This window comes from Exophiala viscosa, assembly GCF_022695815.1.
Source record: "Exophiala viscosa unplaced genomic scaffold EDD37scaffold_2, whole genome shotgun sequence".
In the NCBI taxonomy this organism is placed as follows: domain Eukaryota; kingdom Fungi; phylum Ascomycota; class Eurotiomycetes; order Chaetothyriales; family Herpotrichiellaceae; genus Exophiala; species Exophiala viscosa.
Window position 1 is genome coordinate 3,958,478 of NW_026944354.1, and position 16,464 is coordinate 3,974,941.

The window sequence follows — 16,464 nt, forward strand, 5'->3', positions numbered from 1 at the left end:
GGCTGGACTTGCGGGCGGCAACAACAAATGAAGCAAGGGATGCCACTATTACGATATGTGGACCCGTCGTGAACCAGAGTCATAAAAAGGGGATGAATGTTATGGATGTGGAGGCCTAGCGAGAAGCCGCAGGGGCCGTGGTTGGCTGTCCAGTTCGGATGCGCACGGAACAGGGCTGTGCTTGCTGTGAAAGGGTCCGAGGCTGATGCTGATGTTTACCATGCGTCAGCGTGATTTCAGGGTTCTCAGGTACTCCCTTCTGCGACTTTCGCTACTGGGTCGAATATTCGTCCAGTCAGAATGTGTTAAGGAAGGTTGAATGTCGCTTGTCGGATGTATGTCAACCCGTTTGGCCCGGAGACGGCAGGATCTATCGAATTATCGATTCTAGCGGTGAGGTTATGTGAGATGGGTAATGGTGAAACATGCATGATTCAGGATCCAAACGAGTAAAAGCTTACACAGTACACAGGAAGGCATCAATATATGCACATGCAGATAGACGGTACTCCCCATGGCAGCCTGGACACGGCAGCACAAAAAGTCCTACCATGATCCGAGACTGACGACCCATCTCCTCGTTGTCACACGACTCTGGGTCACTTACTTCGACGCAGAGTGCAATGAAACAAAGCCAAGAAATGAGATATAATAAGGTGCTGGTCAGAATATCTCTCATCCAGTCGATCGATCGACTTCGGGCGCAGACAGCCTGAAGATCGACGTATCCGGGTTTCCGTAGCCGCGCATAGGTCAGAGAAAACACTCATGCAAGAATCTCCCGCAAATATCCCCACGTTTCAAAATGCCGCATATTAGCCGCCTGTAACAATCGATATATGGGGGACTCGATCAGCACAGTCTCAAAGAATTGAAAATTCGACTCAATACTCGCAACAATAATGTAACTTATTCTCCTCCTACACCAAGTATTTACATGAAAGGTCGTCATAGACTGAAGTCGAGAACCGGTGATGTCTCAGCGCCCAATTGGCGTTAGCGTTCACCGCAGAAAAAGCGGCGACAAGCAACTTCCTCATTCTGCACCAATCATGATTTTGATGTTTTTATGACAGCTTGTTCTTCAGCTTCATTACATGACGTTCATCAACAACACTTAAGACCACGAATACTCCAGAGACAGTAGCTCAGCCCCGTGGCATCTGGTTGTTCTCTTGAGATGGCACCGTAGACGCCGACCGACAAGTTCTTCTCCCTCCACCATGAAACACTCAGCCACTAGACTGCTTTTAAGAGCTCCACGGCCTCGAATTGCAGCTCACACATTTCCACCAAGACCTCGACTTGCGACTCCAGCTTTGCGGAGACATGCCTCTACGTCGGAGAATGCTTCGACCGCAAGCTCACGTGTATTAAACTTCTTTTACGGCACCACTCTTGTTCTTGGCTTGGGCATCATTTATGTCTACGTCACAGATACAAGAGCAAGTGCGCACCGTTATATCGTCATTCCCGCTCTCAGATGGTTCTATTCTGATCCAGAGGAAGCTCACCATGTATCAAATCAGACACTAAAGTCCTTATGGGATTTTGGGCTCTACCCACGAGAACGAGGGGATCCAGATCAGCAGAAAGATCTCGAAGTCGAAGTCTTTGGACGGCTGCTTCGAAACCCTATAGCTACTTCTGCAGGTATCGACAAACATGCCGACATCCCGGATCCTCTTCTTGCCATCGGTCCGGCAATCATCGAAATCGGAGGCGCCACTCCAAACCCACAATCTGGTAATGTCAAACCTCGAGTCTTCCGGTTGACCTCACAGGAAGCCATGATCAATAGGTACGGCCTCAACTCGGAAGGGGCTGATGATGTGGCTATGAGGCTACGAGAAAGAGTCAGGAAGTTCGCCTATCGACTCGGTCTTGGTCACGATGAAGTCGCGGAGAAAGCTGTACTGGATGGCATCGCAGGTGTACCACCCGGCAGTCTCACACCTGGCAAATTGCTTGCTGTGAACATCGCAAAGAATAAAATCACACCAGAGGATGATGTTGATGCTGTCACGCAAGACTATGTCTACTGTGTCGAAAGACTCGGCGCTTATGCTGATATCCTGGTCGTCAATGTTTCCAGCCCAAATACCCCCGGTCTGCGGTCACTCCAGCAAGGCGACAAGCTGAGAAAGATTCTGGATGGTGTCGTTAAAGCTGCTCATTCTATCGACAGACGGACAAGACCTGCTGTCATGGTCAAAGTCAGCCCTGACGAGGATTCTGAGGAACAAATTGCTGGAATTTGCGATGCGGTCTGGGCGACCGGGGTGGATGGAGTCGTCGTGGGAAATACAACAAATCGCCGACCCGAGCCGATGCCGCACCTGAAGAACCTGACTCCCCTTGAAGAACAGCATCTTCTAGAGACTGGTGGATTCTCTGGTCCTCACCTGTTCGACCGAACCGTGTCGCTGGTAAAGCGCTACCGCAAACTTCTGACAGAGAAGCCAGCTGAGTCGGAACCCTCGACTACACCTACTCCGTCGAAACCAAGTGCACTGCGTGCTGAAGCCCAAAAGATCAAGGATTCTCTCACATCCAGCTTGGAGGAATTGTCCTCTTCGTCAACGCCGTCGTCACCTTCATCAGACCCAGATCCACTAACGACTTCTGTTGAAACAGAGGTCGTACCCCGGCCTCCACTGGACAGTCCTAATTCTGGAAAACAACCACTGTTCAGCCTTCCCAAAGAGCGTTTTTATGACCAGTCAAAGGAGGAGCAAGACAGCTTGGGAGACTCAGATGAGCCAGCCGATGAAGCACCTATGCAGCCGCAGGAGGAAAGAGACCGCCTGAAGGCTATCCAACAAGCCATTGAACGACTTCCGCCCAGGGAGCAGCGAGATGCGATTGAGAGGCTTGAAACTCCTATTCATCTACCTCACAACGACCAGTCAAAGATAATCTTTGCAACTGGAGGCATCACTAACGGCAAGCAAGCTTTAGAAGTGCTAAACGCAGGCGCCAATGTTGCCATGGTCTATACTGCATTGGTGTACGGTGGTGTTGGTACTATTTCTCGGATCAAGGATGAAATGCGAGACGAGATGAGAAGAGTGGTCGAAGAGAAGCGATGAAGAGCCTCGGGTCAATGTGACAAGTCATACACGAACCGTGATAAGCCATGGGTTATCAGCTTGACGTTCGCTCCATTATGCTCGATCATGGTCTCGCCAACCTTTATGAATCCACATTTTGCCAAGATTCGACCACTTGCAACGTTATCGGCGTCTGTGTCTGCTTTCAATACTTCCAGGGATTCGTCGACTTCCTGTGCCTGTGTCGGGTTCTCATCAAGGACAACTTCCTTCCTGGGCAAATGCCAGTAAGCTTGGAGCCACGCCTGCAAAGCTTCGGTGGCATACCCCCGGCCCCAAACCTCTTTGACGAACATGTAACCAACCTCAGGGGGCTCGGCTACATGGCAGCCCAAGGCACCAATCGCTTTTCCAGGAGAAGAAAGTTCTTCCACCGCGAAATTGAAAGTTGCTGCATCATTGGGCGGGAGAAATCTGTTCATCCAGACTTGAGTGGCATCCTCGTCGACGTCGTTTCTCCCTTGACTCGTCCATTTCATCACCTCGATTTGTGTACGCAGCACATGAAGAGCGGGCAGGTCAGAAGCCTGGATCGGCCGTAAAAGGAGGCGTGAAGTTGTGATTGCTTCTGCTGGCGTTGGAAAAATCGGACGAGTAGTTTTATGCATCATGGATTACAACAAAAGCGCTCCCCAACACAGTCTGGAGAATCAAACAAATATCCGCATATATATGTACAGAAGAGGAAATACTTTTCTTGGTATCCTCTACAACAACAGCGATAGTGACCTCAATTTAATAGACATTGAAAAGGATGGAGGAGGCCGTCATGCCAGGCGGAGAAGAGCTTGACCAGAAATAGATTAGCTCACAAATGGGCACGATATCGGCAAACCTTCTTCGACTGCGATAAGAAATTCTTCGACTCTGAAATTTTGACCTTTTTTGTAGCGGTTCAGTTCCCGTTCTGGCATTGCCACTTTTCCCTCCTTCAACACATTGTAAAGGTCGACCGGCACGATGAAGACGACATGGAAGGATATCGCGCCAGTGCCCACCTCGCAGGAGTTCATCGACATTGTCTTAAGCCGGACGCAGAGAAGGCTGCCAACTCAGATCCGAGCGGGATTCAAGATCAGCAGAATTAGAGGTGAGAATACTCCCTGGGCATGTTGACTGTCCGTTGCTGACCTATGCTATGCAGGTTTCTACACGAGAAAAGTCAAGTTCACGTCGGAGACATTCTGCGAAAAGCTCCAAGCCATCCTCGAAGGCTTTCCTCGCATCCAAGATATTCATCCTTTCCACAAAGATTTGATCAACACCCTCTACGATGCGGACCACTTCAAAATTGCACTGGGCACATTATCAAGAGCTAAGGGACTGATTGAGACAGTGTCGAGGGATTATGTTCGACTACTCAAATATGCACAGTCATTGTTCCAGTGCAAGTCCCTCAAGCGGGCTGCGCTTGGTCGTATGGCCACAATTTGTAAGAGACTGAAAGATCCACTGGTATATCTTGAGCAAGTCCGACAACATCTTGGTCGTCTACCTAGCATCGACCCAAACACTCGAACACTTCTCATCTGCGGATACCCGAACGTCGGAAAATCCAGCTTTCTCAAGTCTATTACTCGGGCCGACGTCGATGTGCAGCCCTATGCCTTCACCACCAAATCCCTTTTCGTCGGTCACTTCGACTACAAATACCTCCGATTTCAGGCCATTGATACACCCGGTATCCTCGATCATCCTTTGGAAGAGATGAACACCATTGAGATGCAGTCTATCACAGCAATTGCGCATTTACGATCAGCCATTCTCTATTTTATGGATTTGTCAGAACAGTGTGGTTACTCGGTATCTGCGCAAATGGCACTTTTCAACTCGATAAAGCCACTGTTTGCGAACAAGTTGACATTTATCGTTGTAAACAAAACAGATGTGACCAAGCCAGAAGACCTAGACCCCAAAACTCAACAACAGCTCAATGACCTGCTCACACAAAACACTAACACCGAACTACTACAACTATCTTGTGTCACCAGCGAAGGCGTCCAGGAGGTCAAGAACACCGTCTGTGATCGACTAATCGCAGACAGAGTGGCCGCGAAATTGAAGGCTGGCCAGGCTTCACAATCAGCGACTGCCGATGCACCGACCGGACGCCTTGGCGACCTGCTCGCTCGGATCCATGTTGCTAGACCGATGGAAGGCTCAGTCAGTGACACATATATTCCAGATGCAGTCAAGGACGGCTCGTACAAGAAATTCGACAAGTCGGATCCGGAAAGAAGAAAATTGGAGCGCGAAATTGAGGAGGAAGAGGGTGGCGCTGGTGTTTACAATTTTGACATGAAGAAGAACTATCTATTGGCGGACGACGAGTGGAAGCACGACAAAGTGCCGGAGTTCTTCAATGGCAGAAACATCGCCGATTACGTCGATCCTGATATTGAGGAGAAGCTGGCTGCACTTGAAGCAGAAGAGGACCGTCTTCAAGAGGAAGGTTTCTACGACGAAAGCGAAAGCATGTCAGATGAGGACGATGCGGATATTCGCATGAAGGCCAATCTGATCCGCAACAAGACGACACTGATGAAGAATGATGCGAGGATGAAGAAGAGTCTTAAAAACAAAGCACAGATCCCTCGGGCGAAGAAGTCACGGACTTTGGGCCAGATGGACAAGCACTTTACTTCGATTGGTCTAGACTCATCTGCTACCACCGACCGAGCTAGGGCTCAGATTCGGAATGCTCGTCCCGCCTCCACTGTTGGTGATGAGATGGAAGTCGACACGCCCTCAGCAAGGGCTCGATCTGTATCACGGGCACCCAGGACGAACAGGCTGACCGATGGGTTGGGCAAGACTTCAACCGGAGTGACGGATCCTGTTAGTCGTGACAAGGCGTCGCGCATTGCGAAACTCGGCCAACGGCAAATGAACCGCATGGCCAGACAGGGTGAGGCTGATCGACATACCACGGCGTCGTTGCCGGTTCATCTGCTCAAGGGTAAGAGGACGAACGGTACACACAGATCGAGGTGATATGCCTGTCTTGGTTATGATTGATGAGCTTCTTCTCGTTGCGATGATGGCGTCTTATTATGCTAGAGGCTGATGAAGGATCTGCATGGACCGGGGTTTGCATTGCATGGCATCGCATTGGCACACAGTGAAAAATTGAAAGACGATTCCATGAGCTGCAAAGTCGCAAGCTGTCCCTCTTGCCTCCACATTGTATTGAATCATTATTTTGCATCGCATCGCATCCGTCAAAAGATATCCAAGCGACGTAGTGTCCGGTCTGCTTGTGCTGTCCCAAAAGACAAGGTACTTTTCCAAACAAGAAAGGCCTTTCGTGGGATTTGCTACTTTGACTCGGGACAATGATGCTTTCGATGCCGAGATGGATCTGTCGTAGTGGACTGCCTTTAGATGACATTATTCAGCAATTCAGGTCCTCATGAGATTCGGAAAGTCCATGGGATCTATGGGTCCAATCAGAAGTCGCAGGCGGATTAATGATCGTTGCACCATACCCTTCTACCATGAGGGCGACCCAGACAGTTCACAAATAAGGAAGCACAAGAGCTGCACTTGCTGCTTACTTTGTGTTATGCAAGCGACATTGACAAAGAATATAAGTTAAGTATCCTGACGTTGGCACCTAAGAAAGACACCTCGCTGGACTATTCACAGCATCAACCACTCTTGACTAGAACCGACTCCAACTAATCCTGAACCCCTTTGCATTCCACTAATGGTGCCCCAAACACAGAAAGCACTCCTCGTCACGGAGCTTGGCAAGCCATTGATCTTGGTCACCGACCATCCAGTCCCCCAACCTGGCCCCGGCCAAGTACTAATCCGGGTAACTGTGGCTGGTCCAAACCCTCACGACCACAAGGCCCGTGACACTGGTCTCTTCATAAAAGACTCACTCCCCGCCATCTTGACGAACGATGTCGTCGGCGAGGTCGTCGCCCTCGGCTCCGGCGTCACCAAGTACTCGCCCGGCGATCACATCGTCGGCCAGCCTGGCTTCGCTCCAGGCAGCACGCAGAATGGGTTCCAAGAATACGCAGTTCTCGACGTTAACTTCACGGCCAAGATCCCAGAAGGTTTCACCGATGACGACGGCGCCACTCTCCCAACGAACATCATCGCGCCGCTGGTCGCACTCTTCGATTCCTCGGGCCTGGATATTCCAGCGCCATGGACAGCCGAGGCCAAGACGTTCGATCACAAGAACACCACACTCCTTGTCCTCGGAGGAGACAGCAACTGCGGCAGATTCGGCGTGCAACTCGCCGCACTAGCTGGCATTGGACGGATCGTCGTAGTTGGTGGCGACGAAGCCGAGTTGAAATCATACGGCGCCACAGATACCATCGATCGCCACGGTTCTCCCGAAGAAGTCTCCGCTCGTATCCGTGAGATTGTCGGCGACGACCTGCTGTATACGTACGATGCGATCAATCCACCTGCCACACAATTCATCGGTATCAATGCATTGTCGTCGACCAAGAGGGGCAGATTCGCACGGCTTTTGCCATTTCCACTGGGCGAGGCAGAGGCGCAGATCAAACCCAAGAAGGAAGGCTATGTGCTGTGCAATCCCTTTGGAAGTTCACATGTGAATCCTGAATTGTGCAAGCCATTCTGGGAGCGGGTGCCGGATATCTTGTTGAAAAGAAGATCAAGCCGACTAAGTATACGGTTGTCAAGGGGTTGGATGTGGACAAGGTGAATGAAGTTCTTGATGCGTATCGTGATGGGAAGAAGGTTGTCAAGACGCATTTTCATGTCAGGGAGTAGCTTAGTGAGTCATTTAAGACGAATGTCAAGCAGTCGTTTCATCTTTGAAAGACGCCGAGAGCTTGGACTCGGTCTTGATCGACGTTGTGCACCGTGCCGGAAAACCCATTGCTCTCCAGGCGTTTTGTCATGGTAGCCACTCTCCACATGGAGTCTGCTGAATTCAGTGAAGCTTTCTTTCCAACGGCAATGCGCAGGATCGGTTCGGCATAAAATTTCCCCTCGCTCTCGGTGGTCCGCCAGGCTACGAAGTCATCTGGTCTGATGAGCGCGGCTGTATATCCCCAGAACTCGGCGGACATGGTCCTCGTCAGGAATTCGAATCACCTTGAGAGGTACCCTGAGTTTGGTCGCAGCGGCTTCGAGAGGTGTTGCGGCTTGTCCTTCTGATGTGAAGTCGACAAGACTGTACTCCGGTCCGGACAAATGATGGATGCTAACATTCTGGTGTTGGAGCCAGACGTGAGGAGCTCGGACTCCTGGCCAGGAAACAGGGACGTAGTGAAGGTAGTTGCATTCAGGCTCTCTGGCGGCTCTGTCCGACTCAGGCGCTACCACCAGCGATACATGGCGATACCCCAGTTCGATCCCGTGGTCTTGGTTCTCCCCCATCGTTGGCGTCCCAGTGCCGCTTGATACGCGCACGAAGCTCTAGGCTTGCCTGTGAACTTCCAATGACGGCATCGCTCCCGCCCGCCTCGACAACCCATTGGCAATATCTCTGGTGCACGGAGGAGTACACGCCCGACCGCTCGATATTCTGGAGACCCACTGGCAGGCGCTCTACTTCGTACGACTTCAATAGCCAGTCATCTCCACGTCTGGCGGGACGAAAACTTAACAAGCGCTCCAGCCACTGAGACAGTAAGAATCATTGGCAAGCGATCAATTGGATTAGGTCTCGTGAAAAAAAACCTCACAAACTATACCCCTGCTGAGCCTACCCAAGCACGTACCTGTTAGTAACTCAGCCAATTTTTAGATTTCTCTCGCTCATTATTTCAAATCAGCGCCCGGCATCAGGAAGGCAAAGTATAGACGGAGAGGACGGCATTTGCACAAAGGTAGAGTGGCGAGGTGGTGGAAGGAATAATCCACTAGACGGCCGACAAATTTTGTTTGGGATACCGGCCGAGAGAGTCGGGTTACTATTGGTCCCGGTCGGTAGCATCAATGGAGATCTGACCTATGCCGGACTATTCAGCTCCCGTGTTGCCCCGAGGCAGATGCAACACGCATCACTCATCTCTTATGCTCGATTTGGTGCCTGGCCAGCGGGCTTGCGATCTAGGTGCTACATGACTTTGCAGCTTATTCCCTGTCAAACTTCAATAGCATTACGATATCTACAGGACCAGCGATCGTCTTTCCTTCGATGTGTCAGATTAGGTCGTTTTGCAACCTCTCGACTTGTAGCAATACTCACGGCAAATGCTTCGTCATCCTTCGGGCTCTTTGTACTGAGAACTAGATTTACCTTGCTCTTTCTCCTTACCAGCGACATCATCCTGAGCTATCATACCGAGCCATTCGCGGCGGATTAAGGTACGCCGCGGCAGAAGACCGGCGTGAGATATAATGATAGACCAGCGGATCTGGGCCTTGCTATCTAAGCAAATTGTCGAACCTAATGACAGGCCCTCAGACGCCGCACGATATGTTCAGCTCTTTACCAGGCCATTTTCGCGTCCAAAGGCTGTCTCTGGTTTTCTTTGTTGTTCGATATTGAATCCTTGACGTTTTCAGACTTGTGTGTATCCAGGCAGTGATGATGTTAAAAGCATAGCTCGACGGTGATGTGACGGATGACGTTGACTACAGAGAAGAACGTTTTCGGCTCTTGGGCCACTATCGGAGATTTCAGCTCATATGCTACGGCTATACGTACGTGTACCTCAATACCCGCGTCACTGGTCATGCATCGAACAGATCATATGTTTCTAACGATATTATTGCGCCCGGAACCAAAGTGAGCATTCTAAAGTCCTTTTCTTGTCTCCTTAAATAATTCTTACTGGCCTGACATCGCAGTTCCGATTGCGAAAGGCTATCTGGAGCTTTCTAGCCTCAAAGAGTCGATATCTGCCCATGCCACAGAACTAACGTCAAAATTGATGCTGAGATGTTGTCCGAAGACATTATCCCAAGCCCTCCAGTCGAATGGAGCCTTGACCCGGTGAAGAGGCTTAGGATCGACAGCGGTTTGAGCAGAAACTTCATGCTGGAAAGCGTCCGTGATCACTTCCATCGCGACCGTCTCACAGGGTGCATTGCGTGACTGTGTGTCGGGTTTTCTCTGTGGGTCATCTTGTGTCCCCAATTCAGTATTCGAAGCTACACACAGGATTGAGTTGAGATTATCTAGCTCGTCAGAGCTCGAAATGGACCGTTTCGAGCTTCCGATTTCTGCGGCCTGTCTTTTTTCAGCCGGGAGCGTATTATGCAACGTTCTTGCGGGGGCCTGGAGTTTTGAAAGTGTAGTTTCCCTGTCATATTGATCTCCTCCTGTTCCGCCAGGGTGCATCTGAGGAATCTGACTTGCTAAGTCCGGCTGTGCAGTCGGGTTTGAGGTTCTTGTGGCGTCGGCTTCGTGGTGCTGCTCTTCGGTCCAGAACACGCTTGGATTGAGACCCACCCTCTGCCAAACAGTTGAACGTAGCCTCAATATCATGGTCCATTCTTCGTTATTCCCATTCGCTCCTAGATCAGCGAGAAACCCCGAGAGTCCAAAGAGTTCATCGATCAGTCCGCGGGAGATTGGGGCTTCCTTAGTGCTGGGTCTTTCATAGAGGTCAACTAGTATGATAATACAGGGATGGACGGGCCAATGAGTCCCGGGACACTTCCAGCGAAAAGGCACAAAAGCTGGACCGGTGACGAGAAGTATGAATCTGTGTATCAGATTCTGAGAGTGTTCAAGAGCGCTTTCTCATACGAAAGGCCACATATCACTCTTCAAACTCTTCAAAAAGGGCTGATAAAACAGGCAGTACAACTAGCAAGTCAGTACAGAAAGGTTCAAGGAATAATCCGACGGTTGGGAGATACCTTATCAATGACCAGGAGTATATATAACCTAAGCCACCTGTGGAATGAGGACAAGCAGGCCAAGTGGTATTCCACCAGAGGCTTTGCTGTCTCTTTTTGTTGCGTGTGAACATACTCCAGCTCTAGATCGAAGTGCGTCGGCTCCCACAGCATTTTTGAACTTGTGTCTGCTGAGCAACAGTGGTTCAGAACACACTCTGGAGACGTTTGCTGCGTCAGTGTCGTTTCTGATAAGATCAACCTTTTGATTATCGTCTTCATGTCATGCTCGAGAGTTGTAAGGATGTATCTTGCGCGCTCAATATCCATCTGGCCCACAGGATGCGTGCCGCGACGTATCCTGACCAAATCTCGAGCTGCAGCTGTGATTGTAGTCAGTGTGCTTGCCACTAGACTTGGAGTTGTGAATTGCAAGACTCAACTCGAGAGGATACGCTTGCTGAGGGACGAAAGATCTTGAGTTTGTGCTAGGGAGGGTGAGCTCTCGGAGCCGCAGGTTCCTCTTGGTTTTTTCTGCCGAGTTTCTTTGTCTCGCAATCAGCCTTCGGTGCGAGCAACTAGAAGAATCCTCACGTTGCAACTCTTCTACTTGTGAAGCACTCTTCGTGTCCCAGAAATCCCTATCATCCACAAGCACTGGGAGCCCTGTGGCCAAGGCCAGCGCGCTATCAGCCTGCAAGATATGCCACCATATTTGCCTTCTCGTATTGATTTCCCAAGATGCAAGGCTAAAACGCTTTGGATCTCGGTGTAAGCCCATAGACTGAGCTACTCGGAGAGCCAGGCCTAGTTCAACTCCTGTGCTCAAAGTGTCCTGACTGGACTCACGACTTGCCAATACGGTCAGAAACGCTGACAGCTTGTGTAATGAGGAAGCCTGCGGGAATGACAAGAGATTTAGAAACTTCATAACCTTGTCCTGAAAGTGTGCAGACAGTAGGTGACGTTCAGCTTGGGGAAACCAGAGGTTGAATCCTTCTTTCGACATGCACATGCATCCAGCGAACCATATTGCGAAAATAAGAGGCACATATCCTGAGTCTGGAACTACCTTGTCTTCGCTGCCTCTGTGTTCGTACCAATGCCAGAATTCTTGGTATTTGTCCAAGACATTCGACATATCCATAAGTGGGTTAAAGAGCTGAAATCCGGACAGCCAGGTTCGGAAGAGGACGTTACTCTGACCATGATTCGGAACCTCACCAAGCATTTCCAGGGTAAGGACAGGGCAGCGATGTCGAATATTCATGTATTGCCGACCCAAACTTTCCAGAGGGCTCACCGTCTCCGCCTGGATAGACAATTGTCGATTAAGTGCATTCAATCCATCAGAGAAATAAGCATGGTACATGATGCTGGAAGGGCGCGGAGTGGTGTCCTCATTAAGGCTGAGATGACCAACATTGCTACCTCCAAACACATTGCCCTCGTCTTGTCTGCAAGCAGGAAGTCGAGGCACGCCACCTTGTAAGTTTTGGGTTCCATGGCATCCAATACTCTGGTCTCGACGTAATGATGAATCGACTTGGACGTGTGAGGGATTCGTCTGCGCATCGACTTCGTTTCGTGCGGCTTCTGCCTGACCTCTTTCGCAGGACCCAGTCGTCTCTGGATTGAATGAGATTTCCCGCCCATATCCCGATCGCCATCCTCTGCTCTTCCCATACGCGGGTCTTCTCCTAGAGTCTCACTGGTAGGGCATAGCTGCGGCATCTGATCACGCAGTGTTGTAAACGACGCTGGCGTAGTGGGAGCTGAGATCACGGTAGCGGTTCTGGATTTCTTTAGTAGGTAATGAGAAAGAGCACTGGCTTCATTTACAAGACATTCTCTCTGCTTATTGCGGAATTCCCGTCCAAATGTCGTGTCTGCAAGCTTGGAGTGCGGCGGGCTCTGGATCCTCTCGGTAGACTCTCATTATAACTGCATCGACCTAGAGTATTCTTGCATCTACTACAGACTGGGTGCAACTTGACTTCTTGTTAGATGGCCCTAAAAAGGTTTCCTAGATTTGCCTAACATTGTCACACTTGACTTTGCGTATTCTGCACGGCTCGCAGCTCAGATTCGGACGCCTCCTGTGAATTCGTGGCTTGGAGGTCAAATAACATGGTCGAAAACGCTGGTCTGGACCCGTAGCCGTGAGAGTTCGGCATTTGGTAGGCGCCTCAGATGCACTCGATTGCTCCATCAGTGAGAAGATCAAACTTGCTGGGAAATCACGCAGGGCATGGTAAGGCCATTGGATCTGTGAGAATATCCCCAGGTCTGATCATTGAGTATGCTAGACTTGAAATCAACTCCGCTGCTTGACTTTCAAACAGCAGTCTTTCGACATCATTGAAAAGAGATCTGGGCCAGGCGTAATGTGACTGAAGGGGCTCCACGGAAAATCTCAGCCAATCTTACACAGCTACGCTCGTGCGAGAGACTTCTCTGGTCATTCGTTGCTACGTGGTTCCATCGAAGAATTCGGTCCAGTGATTACGGATCAAGCCGTTCGTCCTCAGACTTGGTGCCGATCTCCGAGTGTTCCGTGTTTGACAATTCCACCGTGGAAGAGAGATGGCTCAGAGCAGATTGCACAGTCCTCCAAAGTTCAGAATCTTCCTCATTGCCGGGCGACTTTCCCGTCTTTCGACCTATCTGCACGATGACAAACCAATCGAATTGTCTGCGTCATCTTGATACCATCAACGAACCGGGGAATTCCAAGGAATTGCCTCGATGGCAAAGGTTGGTGGGCGATCTTATGCCGATGGCGTGTGGGACGGAGTGAGTATTTCCCTAACTCCACTGATAGGTCAACTTTCGCTTATTTGCACCGACGGAAGTAGATTCAAAAGCACTCAGGGTTTTCGCAGCAGGCACATGTTCAAAGCATTGAGTCGATGGGGAGTGTTGGGATGGCGTCAAACTCGCTTTCTGTCGGGGTTAGCGAGAGGTTAATTACGCTTTACTTGGCCCTTGTAGCGCCTGGTTGCGAGATGACTGACCATGACAAAAATCTTACGTCTGATGTGGCTATGATATTCTGGTTTGAGGGCATCTTGTTCACATGGGCAGTGCTCCGCCACTTTTGGGCTGGGAGCGCTCGTCTATTGTCCATACAGCGCAATTGCGTCCTTCACGGAGAGGCAAAATAAGAAGAGCGCATCTGTGAGACTATATATACCGTTCTGTCTGCCATCTTGTTCGTGCTACTGGTGCATAGACCCTCTCAGACGAACTCGATCGCCCTAGGGAACTTTTATTCACGATGCGTGACACTTTGTCGACCAAGAACAGCACAAATGGCCAAAATGATCGGGGAAACGCCTGGCAAAACAAGAAAAGATTCTTCCTAATCATTGGAGTTCTTTCATTCTTACTGTGGCTCTTATTTCTCTCCACCATGTGTTACCTCTACGGATCGATTTGGAAGTATACGACGAGGGTCAACGCTTTCAATATTCTGCATATCGACTACGATCACGACGCCATCGGAGAGTGTCTCACTCAGGCCTACCAGCAGCTGCGTGGGCACCCCTTTCCGACCTTGCTCCAGGTTGACTCGAGCAAGTATCCACATCCTGATGATGTGGTTCAGGCCGTCAAGGAAAACAAATTTTGGGGTGCTTTCATCGTGCATTCCAATTCATCCAACCGTCTTGCCGCAGCTCTTCATGGTGGGCGAGATGCACAGACGTACTTCTCCAACCCCGCCTTGACGTACGTTTGGAATGAGGTTAGATATCCTCCGATATCCGACGAGGCTATTGGAACAAGTCTCAAGACCCTGGTGGACGCCACCCGGCTTGCCTACAATTCCTTGTTTGCGCCTACGGCTTTACAGGCTCTTAACAACACCGATCCCGACGCCTTACAGGTTCTCCTCAATCCTATCTCATCCTCTTCGATCAACCTGATGCCCACCAATCAGGGGACAAAGCTCTTCTACAATACTGTGGGCATGGTGATGCCAATCCTTCAACAATTCTTCTTCCTCCTCATCCTCAATGGCGTTTGCAACGAGATGAAAATCTACGAGCAGCTTCCCATGAAAATCAGTCTTCTTCTCCGGACCGTCTTGAGTGTGACATTTACCCTTGGCGCTGCCCTTTGCACAGTAGGCTACATCTGGGCCTTCCGTGAGGACTGGCAGGTCAACGGAAATCAATTTGTGCTCAGTTGGATGACGTATTGGCTTCTCATGTATATTCACCTTCTTGTCTTAGACAGCTGCACTGCCTTTCTTCCACCACCTGCTCTACCGTTCTGTGTGCTTACCTACATCATCATCAACATCACTGGTACGATCAGTCCTTTCGAAGTCAATCCGGGCTTCTACCGCTGGGCGTATGCGCTGCCTGGAAGGGAGGCCTACGACGTCCTTACAGATATCTGGTCGGGGGGATATGTGCCGCATCTTCATATAGCACTACCGGTGCTCTTCTCTTGGCTTGTTGGAGCGGGTGCTTTAGCAATCTTTGGACACCGTTTCAGGTACCACAGGTTGGTGAAGGAATACGAGAAGGAAAGGATGGCGGAGAAGGATCAAACGCCTAACGAGCCGGTCGATTTGGACTTACATAGACGCCTGAGCGACGACATGAGGAGCGAGGTGTAATACCAAACAAGGCTAGAAACAGCTTGGGTTGTGATGGTAGCCTTCACCAGTCTGTACTCCGATCCTCTAAATAAAAGTCTTCGGGCAAAAGATCTAGTCACTGAATGACCGTGAAATAAGAAGGCCATTCTGGTAGTTTGAAAAGCGACATAAGAGATGAGGAAATAGTTTTTCTATATAAACATTCTTGCTATTCCCTAAAATTTCTAAATACTATAAATCCTTTGATTAATTTTGAAGTTTTAGATGATCTTTTATTCTAATAATCACTTCTTTTATATAAGAGTTGGCATCCGGATGTGAGGCAGCTTCTTGGAGTTCTTCCTCACTGGCCACTGCCGATGTGCCACCCAGGACTTTGGCAGAGCGTCTTCTGATCTTTCGAGGACGTATATATATGGCTGTAAGCCGCAACCACGCTAGTAGATTTTGTCATTCAGGCGAGGTCTGACAAAGCCAAAGTCGAAGAGGAATGCATGGGCCTGATCCATATCACCAAGTGAATAGTAGACGTGCGCCAGGCGAACAACATTGATCCCGTTGTGAGTCATCGTGCCTTCACCTTGAATGATATCGTCAGGCCTGAGAAGCGATCATAAATGAGGAAATTCTGCAATCTGGTATGTTCGGCATTGTTAAGACATTCGCGACGTTAGACTGACACCAAGAATAGCAGGTGGAAGCATGTGTGCTTCTCTACGATCATGCTGCAATACTGCTGGCCGGCCGGTGTGGGAAGAACGCAGGGCGATCAATTCCCGCGCCGGCGGGCCGCGACTGGGTGCATCTTTAGATCGACATGCTCCGGCATCGAGCGATTATTTCCCATACCAGCCGTTCCCGAGGGGATTATGGAGCGAGGAATGGAAAGCGAGATCGTGAAACGCCGCCCTGGTCATCATGAAGCGAAGAGGTCGAGGTATGAAT

At 50.0% G+C, this 16,464-nt stretch overlaps 5 protein-coding genes across 5 annotated transcripts; 4 read left to right on the top strand and 1 right to left on the bottom strand.

The window, feature by feature from the left end:
- Positions 1–1,223: 1,223 nt before the first annotated feature.
- On the top strand, positions 1,224–3,092 carry EDD37DRAFT_647755 (dihydroorotate reductase pyre; the record flags this gene model as incomplete). The annotated part of the gene is made up of 1 exon (XM_062817922.1): positions 1,224–3,092. One exon carries the CDS (start codon positions 1,224–1,226, stop codon positions 3,090–3,092), a length of 1,869 nt encoding a protein of 622 aa, XP_062673988.1.
- Positions 3,093–3,986: 894 nt separating this feature from the next.
- EDD37DRAFT_292992 (P-loop containing nucleoside triphosphate hydrolase protein) lies at positions 3,987–6,465 on the top strand. Its single transcript, XM_062811144.1, has 2 exons — positions 3,987–4,203; positions 4,258–6,465. The coding sequence occupies exons 1-2, from the start codon at positions 4,074–4,076 to the stop codon at positions 6,105–6,107; spliced, it is 1,980 nt and encodes a 659-aa protein (XP_062673989.1). The 5' UTR covers positions 3,987–4,073; the 3' UTR covers positions 6,108–6,465.
- EDD37DRAFT_292939 (putative alcohol dehydrogenase) lies at positions 6,465–7,972 on the top strand. Its single transcript, XM_062811143.1, has one exon. The coding sequence runs from the start codon at positions 6,823–6,825 to the stop codon at positions 7,810–7,812; it is 990 nt and encodes a 329-aa protein (XP_062673990.1). The 5' UTR covers positions 6,465–6,822; the 3' UTR covers positions 7,813–7,972.
- A 1,955-nt stretch (positions 7,973–9,927) lies between these two features.
- Positions 9,928–12,279, bottom strand: EDD37DRAFT_647758 (uncharacterized protein; the record flags this gene model as incomplete). The annotated part of the gene is made up of 3 exons (XM_062817923.1): positions 9,928–10,660; positions 11,044–11,290; positions 11,346–12,279. The coding sequence occupies 3 exons, from the start codon at positions 12,277–12,279 to the stop codon at positions 9,928–9,930; spliced, it is 1,914 nt and encodes a 637-aa protein (XP_062673991.1).
- Positions 12,280–14,032: 1,753 nt separating this feature from the next.
- EDD37DRAFT_293415 (uncharacterized protein) lies at positions 14,033–15,698 on the top strand. The gene has a single exon (XM_062811146.1). It carries the CDS (start codon positions 14,188–14,190, stop codon positions 15,535–15,537), a length of 1,350 nt encoding a protein of 449 aa, XP_062673992.1. The 5' UTR covers positions 14,033–14,187; the 3' UTR covers positions 15,538–15,698.
- The last annotated feature ends 766 nt before the right edge of the window (positions 15,699–16,464 follow it).